The following is a 13,969-nucleotide window of genomic DNA, read 5'->3' on the forward strand; positions in this document are numbered from 1 at the left end:
GCCGACTCAGGCTCCTAACCCCGCCCTGGTGGTGATAAAGGTGCATAGTCTTACGTCCATTGACGTCTCTTTCCGCTAGAGCCGGTCTTGAAAGCGTCATCTAGACTGGGCTGGATGAATGCTCTTGGCCGTAGGCCGCAGCCGATCAACGATGCCTCGGAGCGATACTGGATACTCAAAGTGCCAATTGGTCGGGACAAGAGACTAGTGAATAAAAGCTCAGCTCGTATCAGTATAGAAGGTTCAGCGGAGCGAATTGGCGTGCAATGGCAAACGGTTACGACTGTAGAAGCAGTGCCGTCAATGACCGGCATCAGCGCGTGCTAAAGGCAGCGAGGCAGAGTAAGCGCAGCAGACGCGGACACCAATGTCATGCAAAAGCAGCGCCGGTGGAGCTATGTACATGCATGGGTAGTCTGCCGGACGGACATGCTAAGTGTTGTCAAGTTGATGCGCTGGCTCGACAGCTGCCAGCGCTTTTGAGCATGCAATCTGGAACGGGATGCGGAGGATCAGATAGTGCATGACACCAGTGGCGGGAATTGTTTGCACGAGATTGTAGGAGAAAGATTGCGCGCGCCGACATGCAGCGCAATGGGAGGACGACATTTCCTGGACTTTGTCATGGTCACGGCCATGGAAGGTCGTGGAGGAATATTCGGGTCCTAGCAGCGCCCCGCCTGCTCGTGCCCCTCCTTGGGTCGGTGCGTCATCCTTGCGAGCAGCAACAAAGACAGGCCCTTTCACCGGCAATTGGCTGCGGACGCGAAGACAACGCCTGGCTGCAGTACAGACTTGGCTCTTTGATGCCTGAAGCCGATGTGCAATCCCTGCACTGCGTAACCACGCACGACACCTCACACGCATCCGTAGACGTTCCAATTACAATTCCACCATAAGGTAAGAGCATGTGTAGTGGCGGTGAAGGATTTTGTCTAGCTCCATCTGATGACATGTGGTCATCGCGGTATGCCACTAACGCCCTTGCATATACTGCCCAACGTCCTCTTGGTGTGGCGGCTTGCACTATGCAGCCATTCCTGGTAAGCTACCTCCTCCACAGCTCCACCTCATGATCGCAGAAGCTCATCGAAGGTCTCAGTGTCAATGATATGCGCACGAGGCATTATGTCGAGGTCATGGTAAGCTTGTGCTCAAAGAGACGGTTACATTGGCGCTTCAATTGCGCTTTGCGATCCGATCCGGTGCTACAACTGTCAAAGGCAGCCATGTGAGCTACGCATGGTAGCTACTCCGAGTCACTGTCGTACAGAGTGCTCAGTATCTGACCTAGCCACGGACTAAATCTTCGCCAATGGAGCAATGCCGTGGTTTTTGGACCACTCCCATGCAGGAACTATGCGCCGAACTTAGTATGCGACATCGGTAATACTGTATTACTAGCATAGATGCGCTACCAGGATAGTCTTCAGGAAGCGCGACCCGTCGTTCGGGTCATGTTAGGCACAATGTTTGGGTGGCTAGCTTACTGTATGGCAGTTCGACGATCGTATCCATGCGTATGAATTGGCGCTCGCCTATGTCCACTGCATATGGATAAGCTCACATCTGACAGCGGGAGCCACTTGAGGTCGGTCGCAGTGGTAGAAGCCTGTCTATCGGGGAATTGACGCACGTTCGGGCGCGGGTCTCTCCGCATAGCCGGGCGTCACTTCTGATGTACCTCGTCAAAGAATCGAAGTTCAATCTTCTCACAATCAAACTCGATTACAAGAGTCATTAAACCATATGTCTTTTCATGACATCTTCACACTTCTCTGTAAGGCCCTACTACAGGTATATATATGAAATGCCATACTGGCAAGCTACGTTCCTCTATCCAGACAAAAGGAAATGCTTACTACTGGCCCAGATTTGCTGCCCATACGTCTAAAATTTGCAGTCAGTTTAAGTCTCTTCTGAGGCGTATACCAGAAACCCTGCGGCTGGATCATCTATCAGAGCCTCCACTTCGATACCACGCCGCTTTAGTTTGCTGCTATTACCTCCAGTGTAGCACTTAACCATAGGACGACACTCAGCATGGAGCTCAACCTCGCACAGCTTTGAGGAGTCGCTGTGTTGATGACATGTAAAGAAAATACTACATTGGACATCTCAGATATTGCTGATCGTCCCATCAACATGAGCAATGGGTGGTTCTTCCTACGCTGGTAAATGGGTATAGTATACCCTGTGATGGATATTAGTTTGGTTGTGGTTACACGGGTCTCGGGTATAGGTTGGATCAGGGTAAACTCTAGCGTGGGTATAGGTTTGGTTGGGCTGGTAGGAGTGTGGATATAGGGTTCCATCTGGGTTAGCTATAATTACACGTGATAGTTGCTTTAGACACAGGTGTATATACTTGGGTATACTTGGGTATACTTGGGTATACTATACCCAGCCCCAACCCAATCTATACCCATGCTAGAGTCTAAAATCACGGGTTAATGGCTGTGGTTGAATTAGGGTCTTACAAATCCTACCCAACCACAACCCAACCCTTACCCGTTTACCAGCGTAGAGCTCCTTCCAGAGTGGGATGCAAGATATTGCCCGCCTGTTCTTCTGGTAAACGTAGAAATCCGCCTGCAAGCAAGAAATCGGGAATTTCGTAGTGATATAGCTTGGTAAAGTTGCTGTAATCTGAATCGTCAAGGAGCTCAGCGTAGACTCAGTTCTCACAATACTTTATTGACAGGTTCAATACCAGACGTCGTAGTGTGATTGTTGAGCCCGAGAGCTGCTTCCTAACCTTATCATGTAGGGAGTAATCTACAGTATCGCCTTAGTACGTTCAACTTCAAGACACCACGGTGTACTTTCTTAGATATGAGCGTGACCTTAGTAGACTCGCGTAACTATAGTGTCTAGGGAACCGGTTCTCTAGATTCGAAGATCTCTAGGTCAGGCGTCTGCTTTAGGATCGATGCGAATATTGCACATTCATGGACCTTCAATTGTACGGGGTGAGATAAGCAAGACTCATTTGGAAACAACAGCGACCTTTGAGTTTGTAATATCCATAGGAGTTGACCTAGTTTCCGTTACGATGAACAGGACGAATTCGAAACGTCAGTAACATGGTTGTCTCGATAGCTCTTTCGATGCCATGGTCATGAATGATTTAGCGGAATCGCCCTTCACGATGACGGATACGCGTCCCGCATTCTCGAAGGCGGGCACCTTGGAGGTTACCGACGGCGTTCTGTGTGGCGCAGAAAATGATACCATGCGCTTTAGTAGTGACAAGTCAATCAGAATCAGCGCACAGAGACGGCGTGCGTAGGTGTAAAGTTGCGGGTGCAATCGCAATCCTCCTCTCTTGTCCCGGACCTTCCCCGCAACGCGCTAGTCCGGGTAAATTACCCCGAGCGCGACATGTCATCACTGTCTCTCGCCAGCAATCATGACTTTGAACTAATACCGTTTCGAAGATTCTCCAAGGCAGGCTTAGTTCCATTCTCATAACGATGCATGAGTGGAGAGAGCAGGCCGACCGCTAGATGGTGGGGCGGCTCTTTGGCATGATGAAGGGATGAGTGAACGAATAAGCACCCCGCATCCTCCTCCCGCCATGGATCGCGGAGCAACAGTAGCGAGCAAGTACAACTGCCGAGCATCACGTTGGAAGCTGTAGAAGCGCTCAAGTCCGATGTCGCGAGTACATATCGCCCTCCAAGTGCTCGACAGCCCTGGATAGCATCAACGTCTATCCTCTGCGCACCCTTGTTGACATGGCGCTAGATTCTCTCCTTCACCTACCACCCTACTTGTGGCTTTCTATCGCCCTCGCGGTACCCCTCGCGACGCTTCTCCACGATGTCTGGGTGTGGCTCCGAATGCCTCCAGGTCCCACGCCTCTTCCATTCCTCGGCAACAAACTCCAACTCCCAAGATCAAAGCCCTGGATCCATTTCCAGGAGTGGTCCAAGAAATACGGTCCCATTTTCACGATATGGATCGGCCGCAAGCCTACTGTCGTCATATCCGACCCCAACATCGCTGTCGAGTTGATGGAGAAGCGGAGCACAAAGTACTCGTCGCGTCCGCGTATGGTGGCTATGGGCGAGATACTGTGGGACAATGCTAGTATACTCGTACAGCCATATGGCAAAGAATGGAGTGTGCGGAGGAAGCTGCTACATCAGGCTTTGACACCCAGGGCGCTGAGGTTGTACAAGCCCGTTCAGACGGCAGAGGCATCGCGGCTTTGCCAGCAGCTCCTCGATAGCCCGGCCAACTGGGAGAAACTCCTCGAACGATTTACGTCCAGCATCGTTTTCTGTGTCGCATACGGACACCGCATCGATTCGCTCAATGCCAACGTCATCCACCAGCGCTTCAAGTTCATGCATGTCGCCGCATCGCTGAACGTGCCTGGAAAGTACCTCGTCGAGTCCTTCCCCATCTTGAAGCATGTCCCAGATGCTCTGGCGCCTTGGAAGGCTGATATAAAAGCGCGTGGTCGCGAGGAAGCAGCTGCGAACATGGCCTTGGTCGATGTCGTACGCTCGGATCTTGCGAGAGCAAAGGCCCAAGGTGACGATATCCCAGATTCACTATGCAAGCTCCTGCTCGAATTACGAGAGACGGAGCATATCCCCTTGTCGGATCGCAATTTCTCCTACATCCCAGCATCGCTTTTCGGCGCTGGGTCTGATACTACGGCCTCGACTCTCTGCACTGCCTTCCTAGCGTTTGTCACGCATCCCGAGACCCTACACGCCGCCCATCGCGAATTAGACACCATCATCGGCACTGGCCGTAGTCCTACGTTTGAGGACGAAACGAACCTGCCATATATTCGCGCTCTGGTAAAAGAAGTTCTTCGCTGGCGTCCTGTTGCCGTTCTCGGAGGTACACCCCACGCCTCCACAGAGGATGATCGTTACGAAGGATACTATATTCCTTCTGGCACCACTGTTCTAGGAAACTCATGGGCTATAAACCTCAACGAGGAGTACTATCCGAATCCACACCTCTTCGATCCCACACGCTTCCTCGATGAGGCGCTTGTGGAACGCTCCAAAGCACCAACACCGCTCACGGGCAAGCCCCATCCAGCGAAATCAGGTCACTCGTCGTTTGGCTGGGGAAGGCGCATTTGCCCTGGTGCCAGTCTTGCGGAGAACAGTCTGTACATCGCGCTAGCGAAGATTCTGTGGGCCTTTGATATTCAGCCCAAAGCAGGGGTGAAGTATGATACTTTTGCCTATACCGAGGGCTTCAACATACGGCCTCGGAAGTTTGAATGTGAAATCAGAGTTAGGACTGAGGCGCACAAGCGAGTACTGATGGATGATCTGAAGGAGGCTGAGAGTGTGTTGGAGAAATTCACGCCTTTCCAAGAGTAGTTGAGTATGCATGATGAAGCAATATACCTATTGAAGAGAAATCGAGTTCCTTGATTGATGAGATCGTCTTTCATCGTAACGTCATATCTATCTCTATCTAAGCTACATATCCAGACGTAGCGAAGCGCGACGAAAACGCGCCGCGTCTTTTGTTCGTTCATCCAGTACATCCTAATCTGAACATCCAAAATCTAGGAGTTCCAAAGACCTAAACGCCATCGCCATGCAAATAACCATTGTTGCCGCAATATCCAAAACTAATCTCTCTTGTCACTTATTAGGCTCCAAAGATAACAGCGACACCGACTGCCAAAACCACAGCCAGTAAGCTTCCCCTCTCTCTGACTCCAGCACCAGTACTTTGCACCAACGCCTCTGTGCTGAGACTCTTTCTGCCCTGTGCGCCACTCACGCCGTTGGCGCGATCTACACTCGCAATCGCAGGTCCGACGTTAAAGAAGTCCACCATGACAAAACTGGCCGGCTTTCCATAGATACCCTCGCACTCTTGTATCGATTCGCCTAAGCTTCCAAAGCCGGTCTCCGCATTGGTGACATTGGCATAGGTCTCATTAGGAGATTGGATACCAAAGAGCTGCGTCTCATACAAGAAGTGGTTTTGCAGGAACATGCGACCAGACTCTAGAGCTGTAGAGGGGTTTCCAGCAACGGCTTCCGGGCGCGATGGGTTACAGGAGTAATTTGAGGGAGAGACGTTTTCGTAGTCATTTTCGAACATGTACACGAATTCGTCCATGAGGTATGGGTAGTCTGACGAGGGGTTCGAGAGGCTGGCGACGAAAGACATCAAGCGGGTGTTGTTGCCGATTAGTGTGTCGAGCGTGGGCCATGTTTGCGGTGTGGTTGTCAAGCTTGGAGGCGAGTAGGCGATTTTGTCGAGTCCTGACGAGGAAAAGACTCCGCCGAGGTCTGCGGGGGAGGCGTTGTCGGAGTTTACGAGGAGGAGGGTTACGACGTCGTTTGTGTTGGCGTCCATCCAGGTTTTTATTTCACTGAGCCAGCTTTCCAGAGTTCCAGCGTCGAGTAGGTCGCAGCTGCTGTGGCAGAGATGCCATGCATCGTTGCCGGTGCCGTTGGCTTTGTGGACCTGTCCTGAGAGAAGGCGCACGCCAGCATCGAGTTGTGTTGTTGTGTTGTAGTAGTGGTTTCCAGATGTAGAGAACGATGTCTCTTTATTCCTTAGGAATGGAGAATTGTGCGCACCCAGGTATGTGATGTTGTTGTATGGGCGGGTACATAGGTCGGGCGAGTTGTTGCAAGCGTTTTGTGCGGAGGCGGGTGCGTATAGCAAGGGCAAAAGAGCCGAAGCTTGGAGTAGTATGCTTCTTGAAAACATGTTGGTGTGTGCGTTGAGTGTGTAGGATACGTCTCGAACAGTCAGCTTAGCTGCGCTTTTCCGTGGTCGTGGTCGTCGTCAAATGGAGGTCGTCAGCCGTGTACTGAAGAACAATCAAGCAATCTATGCAATATCCCCAAACAATGTCAAAGGAACAATGTCGTTCAATGATGTAAACCCGTTGGGAAAAGCAAAAGTAGTTACTCTACAATCATCAGGACTGGGGATCACAATGCTATTATACTATTACGCAGCAGTCGTCTCAGCCTAGCCACCCAAGCCTGTATACGGTAATCATGGAAACAGGTGGTGACTGGGCGCAGGAAAAAAGTGGCGCGCTACCAACCATCAAACTGCCACAAAGAGTGGAGCCTGGCAAGCACTTCGCAAACGGTGTTCTCGTACTCACTGCACAGCCCACGAAGCGACGTGGACAAACTGGTGCAAGAGTTTCAGGCCTCGTCAGCCCCCGGCCAACCGAGAGCCGCCGCGACGCAGTCGAAACATGGATTACGATGCATTAACTGGCAACATCGGCTTCTAGGAAAACCGCAGATGGTGGGACAGACAGTCGAATTTCGCTGGCCATGGACAGGGCGTTACGCGTCGGAGGCGGGCAGGCGGGAAAGGTGATGTCAGGTTATTCGATTTTTGATGGACCCTGGGGTGCTGAGGCGAAGTTCGGAAGTAGGTAGGACGATCTATTGTTGGAGTGGCGGGATACGGCTGGTGGCTTGGCACGTGCCCCCGGTTGCGTTGGCTCCCGGTAGCGTCGATCTGTTAGCCCTGTCGCGTTGTCGAGTGCTGATGAGAGACGCGGTGGTGATGGAAATGATGATGTGTTAAGTGTAGATGGGATCTACAGCTGATCAAAAGCAAATATGAAGCATATAGTAGCTTCCAAGTACCCGTCTCCAGACGACTGACATCGCGACAGCTTTGCGACTCTCTTGACAAACGTCAGACCGCTCCCCCAGCCACGTCGAAAATTCGTTGTCCGTCCAACCTCATCAACACCCATCGTCAACAATTGTCAATCGTCATCATCATCTAATACCCACAAAAATCTCTCCAGATTCCACGCGTCCATCTCCACACATACATCACCAAGCACCAACCGCCCTTACTCCACCAAACAAAGTCATCTCACCATGGTAACCCTCCGCGCTCCATCGTCTCTGCCGTCCACCGAACCCTCCCCCTCGCTCGCACCGCCCACCTTGTCATGGCTCTCAGGCTCCTGGAATGTAACCCACTCCACGCTGCCCATGTGGAAGAAATCGCGCAACGTGCGCATCACATACACTCCCATTCCCTCCACACAGCCCGCTCAGATCGACGACGTAGTCACGTACCAATCTCTTGGCGCTAAGAAAATTAAGACTGTGCATGGAGTTGACAAGCCGTTTGATGTACCAAATACAGCCTCAGCGTCCGGTACAGAGGCCGGAGAAGTGGCGAGTCTCGGCTACAACTGGCGGGGCAAGGGGTGGTTGGTGATTGCAACGAGCAAATGGGAGATACTAGGCTATGGCGACGAGGAGGGCACTGACAACAGTTGGGTCGTGACGTACTTTGCAAAGACGTTGTTTACCCCTGCGGGCGTAGACTTCTATTCACGGAAAGGCAACTTGACGCCACAGACGATTGAAAGTATCAAGGCCGGACTTGCGGGGCTTGGTGGTGATGTCGCAAAGTTGGCAGGTGAAGTGTTCGAGGTCCAGATGGACGGGGACAGGAAAGATTGAGCATAGCAAAGATGTTGAGCGATCTGAAGATTTAGCTATATACCCCGGACACGAGTCCTTTGCGCTAGAGTTGCTATGCATACCTTCTACCAACGCCCTGTATCGATGCATCTTCTCCTAGTTCACGTCGATATGATTGCACATAACTATCCACCGGTACGTTTCAAGCACGAACGTACTAATCACACCAAAACTCCATTGTTGCGTATAGTCATTCAATCTAAAAGGTTGACGTAGGGCTTCGCAGCATTTGCATATGACCGCGGCGTTTGGGGATGACTCTCTGGAACAAATGGTTCGACGTCAAGATCAAGGAGCAAGTCCGTGTTTTTGGAAACAGTTGCATCCTTTTCTGGCAACAGCTCAATCAGATTTCTGTCTGTAGTCTCGGTCACAGGAGTAGATGCTCGATGTGCATAGTATAGGGTTTCCTCCTGCATCTTCGCGTATGCACGTGCATCATCTTCCTGTACACCACCACCATTAGCGTAGACATCCCACTGTACCGTAGTGCAGTCTGATAGACCCGGGGTCATCATGCGTTGAGTGGGCGCATAGGTCTGGACACTACGTTTAGAGGATCCAGGGCCGGGTAACGTGTCTTCGAGCATCAAGCTTCGCGTGTTTGGCCGGGCTCCGCGAAACGGTGCCGCCCCGTTTACTGGTTTCAAAGTCGATTTGACGCCACCACTGCGACGGTCGCACATATGACACTTGCACGGGTCGCAACACTCCGCTAAAGATTGTCAATAAGGGGTCTTGCTTGCATTTGAAGGCAACACGTACCGATACAAGGATGACCACAAGTCTCAAGGCGCCTGGAACATTTCTGCGTGCAGTTGATCCTGTGATGTTCAAAGGGATGACCTAGTAAGCGATTTAGTATGCGCCTCCATATCGTTCGTATGTTGGCACACTTACATGGGTATGGGCAGCGATGTCCGCACGGCAACGACCCTTGGCACTTGATGTCACATCCACCCTTGATAAGTTCAAAGTCTTCGGGCTCTTCGCACCATATCTTGCGTCCATGGTTGCTGCATTCGAGCGGGAACTGATAACCTATCCGCCGCTCTTGGCCTGTCGTCACCCTGACCTTCTTATTCCTCCACATTATCTCAATGACTGAAGCCCAAGTACCGCTTTCACACGCAAGAAGCTCTGCATTTCCGAAGATGTAGAAGCCTCGTTTGGCTCGGGAGAGGGCGACACACGCGCGGTTCTCAGAGTTCAGGAACCCTATGGAATGTTTGTGGTTTGATCGTACCAAAGAAAGTAGGACGATATCGTTCTCCTCGCCTTGGTAGCTGTCCACGGTTACTACCTGGATATCATGCACTCCGCCACGTAGATTCGGATGCGCTCGGAGCCTCCGCATGATCTCCTTGCGCTGACCGTTGTAGAAGGTCAATACCGTAATTTTGGTAGCATCGACACCGTTCAGAACCAAGTAGTCGAAAAATTGGACTATCATATGTGCTTCCATCGGGTTCAGCGCCGACATGTAAGTATCGCGGGTCTCTTGCCAGTCGTGACAAAAGAAGAAACTGTTGTTTCCACCCATGCCTTCGACTGGCGGGCGGTTACTAAGATCCTTTACACTCTTGTGGTCCTTGAGTGTGTCCTGATAGATGGGATATAACAGTCGTCGTATCTCAGGTATCATACGACGTTGTCGGGTAAGCGTATCGAAGGCGACGTCATTACAGACTAAACGCTCGAAGAGTGACAAATTCAGGAAGTATGGTTTGTCTTCAAAGGCACGCACCTGAGTGTGAGGGCGCAGCTGTTGGTGATCACCGACCAAGACGAGGTGCTCGAGACTAGGGAAACAAGCAGCGGTGACAGGAGCCTCGAGTGTTTCTGCCGCTTCTTCTACAACACAAATCCGAGGTCGGAGAGCGCAGAGTAGAGCACGATACTTTGCGAGACCGGTCGTTGTGCAGCCGATGATGCGTGCCTTGCTGAGAACACGTACATCTTCTTCCCACATACCCACCTTGCGCTGTATAACTGCTTCTTGATAAAGTTTCGCGAGCCTGCGGATTTCGATAAGGATGAGTTTCTTGGCTTGGCGCTTGAAGTAGTTGTAGATCGTACCGCGATCAGCGACACGAATTATGTATAAGTCATCCGTTTTTCGTAAGACATCTTCGATGTCGGCGTTGCTCAGCAGATTCCCTGTACCCTTCCAGTTGTCGCTGAGTTGAATCAGTGGTCCGGGTAATGCCTCGATATCATCGTCATCCTGAGCCACGGCTTCCGCCTCAAGCTCTTTCAGTTGTTCGACCTCGAAGTCGTCTTCTTCATATCCCCAGTCGAACTGTTCTGGACCGATTGGCCGATCACATGGAGCGAGACATCTACCCAGCCATTGTTCCATTAGAATCCCTGGACTATCAGAGGGTGAAACCCCCATTGTGCATTGTGATTCCATCTCCAGTGATTCGGCTTGATCCTGGGTGATCAGTCCAAGACTTCGTAGGAGCTTGTGATCAAGCAGCACTTTGTTGACTTCCAAAGGCGCAAGCAGAACCTGAAGCTGAGTAGTCAACTTCCTTATCGCAATAGTGGCTTGCGCCTTCTGACTGCCAGGCTGCTTTTGTCGAGGTAGTTCTGAGCGAACTTCGAATAATGTTCGTTTCTTGATTTCCTTGTCCTTGCTTCTGCCTCCCAAGCGAATGTAATTGGGTTCAAATTGTGACGTATGGCGGAGCAATTGATCAAGAGCGTGGTTGGTCTGAGCTGTAACAATGATAGGCGCATCCTCTTTGTGCAAATTGTTGCAGGCAATTTGGAGTGCTACAACAGACACAAACGTCTTTCCTGTTCCTGGAGGTCCTTGTATAATGGCCAATTCGCTTGTTAGTATACGCTTCAATGCCCTGCTCTGAGAGTTGTCGAGCGAGTGCGAGGAAGCTGTGGGCCAGTCCTCCAGTACATTTACGTCCTCGTAATCTCCACCCTCCTCGATACTTACAAGCGAGCTCAGATTGACGTAAGGATTGTGTTTGATGTAGGCCGGAGGGTCTACCTCTTTCTGAACGTGGACCAGGTACTTGGACATCGGAAATGGTTCCCTCATCAAGTGTTGTAGAGCGAGCAGTGTATGTTTGGATGCTTCGAAAAAGCTGCTCCGACACTCTACCATAATCCACTTGCGCATAGGATCTATTTCCTGGTCCTCTGGACGCGCAAAGAAGAGATCAATCTCAGGTGGGTTCTGCTCTAGTGCGGAGAGAGGGCGAGCCGCAACTATAGCGAGCACGCATTGGGTCTGGAATGCATCGTCGGTAGGGGATAAGGCAACAAGAGTGCCAGTGATCAGCCTCTTCGACTGCTCCCATCTAGATTCGTTAGTTAGAGTTAAAACTGTATCCACACCTTGGCTTACCGGATGTACTTCTTGACCCGGCCGAGGGAGAAGGCGACCCGCGTTGCTAAGCCTCGTGGTGAAAAGACGAGTGACGTGATGTACACTGGATCATAGACTCCAATGCTCTGGTTGTTGTACTCCGCTTCATTCTTGAATGGATCGGCACGAACCTCGTCGATAGCTTCACGGAGCGGTCGAACAGTATCTTCACGTAGAAGCTCGTACTTGGTCCTCAAATAGTCTTCATTGTCATCGTATGCGCCTTCGGGTTTATGTGGACGAATTCTCTCGTCAACCTCAATGAGCGCCTCGTCGTTCTTAGATTCGGATTTTTCGCACAGAACCTCCGAAGGGTTCGGGATCTCTGGCATATGCAGCCATGCCCCTCCAGTGACAGGTTTCTTAGCTAGTTCGAAGTACTCTCTGATGTCGTTGTTGGCGCGGAATGGTTCAGACATGGGGATATCATCGTGTGGAAAAGAGACATTCTTGGAGGCGTTGAAGGGCATGCTGCGGAAGCGCTCTGTAAGATTGGCATTGAGTTCTCCATCTGCCAAAAGATCAGCCATTTTCATAACGATTACTACTAATCCAAGTGAAGATAGAAACTCCGCAACTCCGCAAATAAAGGATATGGGGCTTCTTTGCTACGGCAAGATACCATGGGCTAATGCGAGACACAAGACAAGCCTTACATTCACAATCCAATTGCTCTAGGCTCTCATATGTATTGTTGAACGGTGGTGGTTGTGAGCCTCTGTGAGAAGCCGTGCCGGCGCCTGCCCGCTTGTTGGCCCGGTTTGGTTTGTTGCGAGGGCCTCGCGCCATGTTTGTCTTGCGATTGTATCTAACGTTTAGAAGTGATATGTGCTGAGACAAGTAGTGATGGGAGATGAGAGAACACAGAAAGAATTTTCGTCGTGGCTCGCGAGGTGAAGTTCGCGCAGTGAGTTGTAAACACGCAGTCACCGTGAGGAAGGAGTGGTCTAGCCACGGCAAACGGATCACTCGACCAATCAAGCAATTACTGCGACGCGCACAAGTCGAGACAAATAGGACTGTGAAATGTGATAGAGACAACTAAATGTTACTGTAGAGGTGATGCCATCAATGGGGCTAGGGACTCGCTGTGTATGCCTGAGTAAAGTAATGAGAACATTTTGGAGAATCAGATGAACTGAAATAGAATGAGACTGGAGGTGAGACATCGAAGCTTTGAAGTCACGACGAGAATAGCAAGACAACCAAGGCTCGACCTTGCATCTTGTTCAAGAACTCGACGTGCTTGCAGCTTTCCACTCAGTTGCCAATCTTACAAGCGTGTTTGCCTTCCAGCGACGCGATTGTATCTGCCATAGTTGCTAGAAATATCGAATACTGTAAATAAACAAATGGACTTGCACTTGACATGCAAAAGTCGCAGGAGATGGAGAGAAAGGGCGAACTAACGGACTCTGCTGTAGTACTTCTGAGGAATGACGCAAAGGAGACGGCCGTATATGAGTAGCAAATTCCAAGCGCAGATCAACATGAAGCAATTTCGATCGACCCATGAGGGGGTAGTGGTGATAAGAAGTCAGAAGGCGTTGGGTTTTTGATGGGTGGAAGCTCGTGTTCTTAGCGTAACTGTCTCGTGGCAGCCACCACCTGGGCACCAGGCGCCTGGACGTGGGAACTGTTAGTGTAGCCTACGCACATGCATGTGGGACTTTAAGAACTACTAAAAGTTCCGAACATTATAAAACAAGCAGTAAGATGCGAAGATGATATGCGAAAGTTTCAATGCTTTTCTTTTTTGGAGGGTTGTCGCAATACCGCAGGAAAGCCCCACGTGGCACTACCCGTCCGCATCGCTAGGCTCTTCCTCTCGTCGCCTCTCGCGATGTGGCGCTGAATATTGCCTTGTAAGTCTTGCAGATTTAATTTTTGCTTATTGGCTATGACCAGAATGTCTTCGAATGCCATCGCTTGCTGGGGAAATTGCAGTCCAAGGTAGTATGCCCGAACAACGTCATCTTGCATGGGGTGCTGGGCAAGAGACGGATCTTACCAGGGGCAGCCAGCACGAGAATCAAGTCACAAGCCGAAGGTTTTTGATGCTGCGCGTGAGATGTTTACATACTGAAGG

The 13,969-nt window shown here is 50.9% G+C and overlaps 4 protein-coding genes across 4 annotated transcripts; 2 read left to right on the forward strand and 2 right to left on the reverse strand.

Moving 5' to 3' along the window:
* Positions 1-3,740: 3,740 nt before the first annotated feature.
* GT037_009024 (cytochrome p450) lies at positions 3,741-5,360 on the forward strand (the record flags this gene model as incomplete). Its single annotated transcript, XM_038934071.1, has 1 exon — positions 3,741-5,360. The coding sequence occupies one exon, from the start codon at positions 3,741-3,743 to the stop codon at positions 5,358-5,360; it is 1,620 nt and encodes a 539-aa protein (XP_038783416.1).
* Positions 5,361-5,637: 277 nt separating this feature from the next.
* GT037_009025 (uncharacterized protein) lies at positions 5,638-6,717 on the reverse strand (the record flags this gene model as incomplete). The annotated part of the gene is made up of 1 exon (XM_038934072.1): positions 5,638-6,717. The coding sequence occupies one exon, from the start codon at positions 6,715-6,717 to the stop codon at positions 5,638-5,640; it is 1,080 nt and encodes a 359-aa protein (XP_038783417.1).
* Positions 6,718-7,868: 1,151 nt separating this feature from the next.
* On the forward strand, positions 7,869-8,465 carry GT037_009026 (uncharacterized protein; the record flags this gene model as incomplete). The annotated part of the gene is made up of 1 exon (XM_038934073.1): positions 7,869-8,465. The coding sequence occupies one exon, from the start codon at positions 7,869-7,871 to the stop codon at positions 8,463-8,465; it is 597 nt and encodes a 198-aa protein (XP_038783418.1).
* Positions 8,466-8,680: 215 nt separating this feature from the next.
* Positions 8,681-12,669, reverse strand: GT037_009027 (dead box helicase; the record flags this gene model as incomplete). Its single annotated transcript, XM_038934074.1, has 5 exons — positions 8,681-9,201; positions 9,252-9,332; positions 9,387-11,812; positions 11,860-12,391; positions 12,537-12,669. The coding sequence occupies 5 exons, from the start codon at positions 12,667-12,669 to the stop codon at positions 8,681-8,683; spliced, it is 3,693 nt and encodes a 1,230-aa protein (XP_038783419.1).
* Positions 12,670-13,969: the final 1,300 nt, after the last annotated feature.

This window comes from Alternaria burnsii (assembly GCF_013036055.1).
Source record: "Alternaria burnsii strain CBS107.38 chromosome Unknown 697, whole genome shotgun sequence".
NCBI lineage: Eukaryota > Fungi > Ascomycota > Dothideomycetes > Pleosporales > Pleosporaceae > Alternaria > Alternaria burnsii.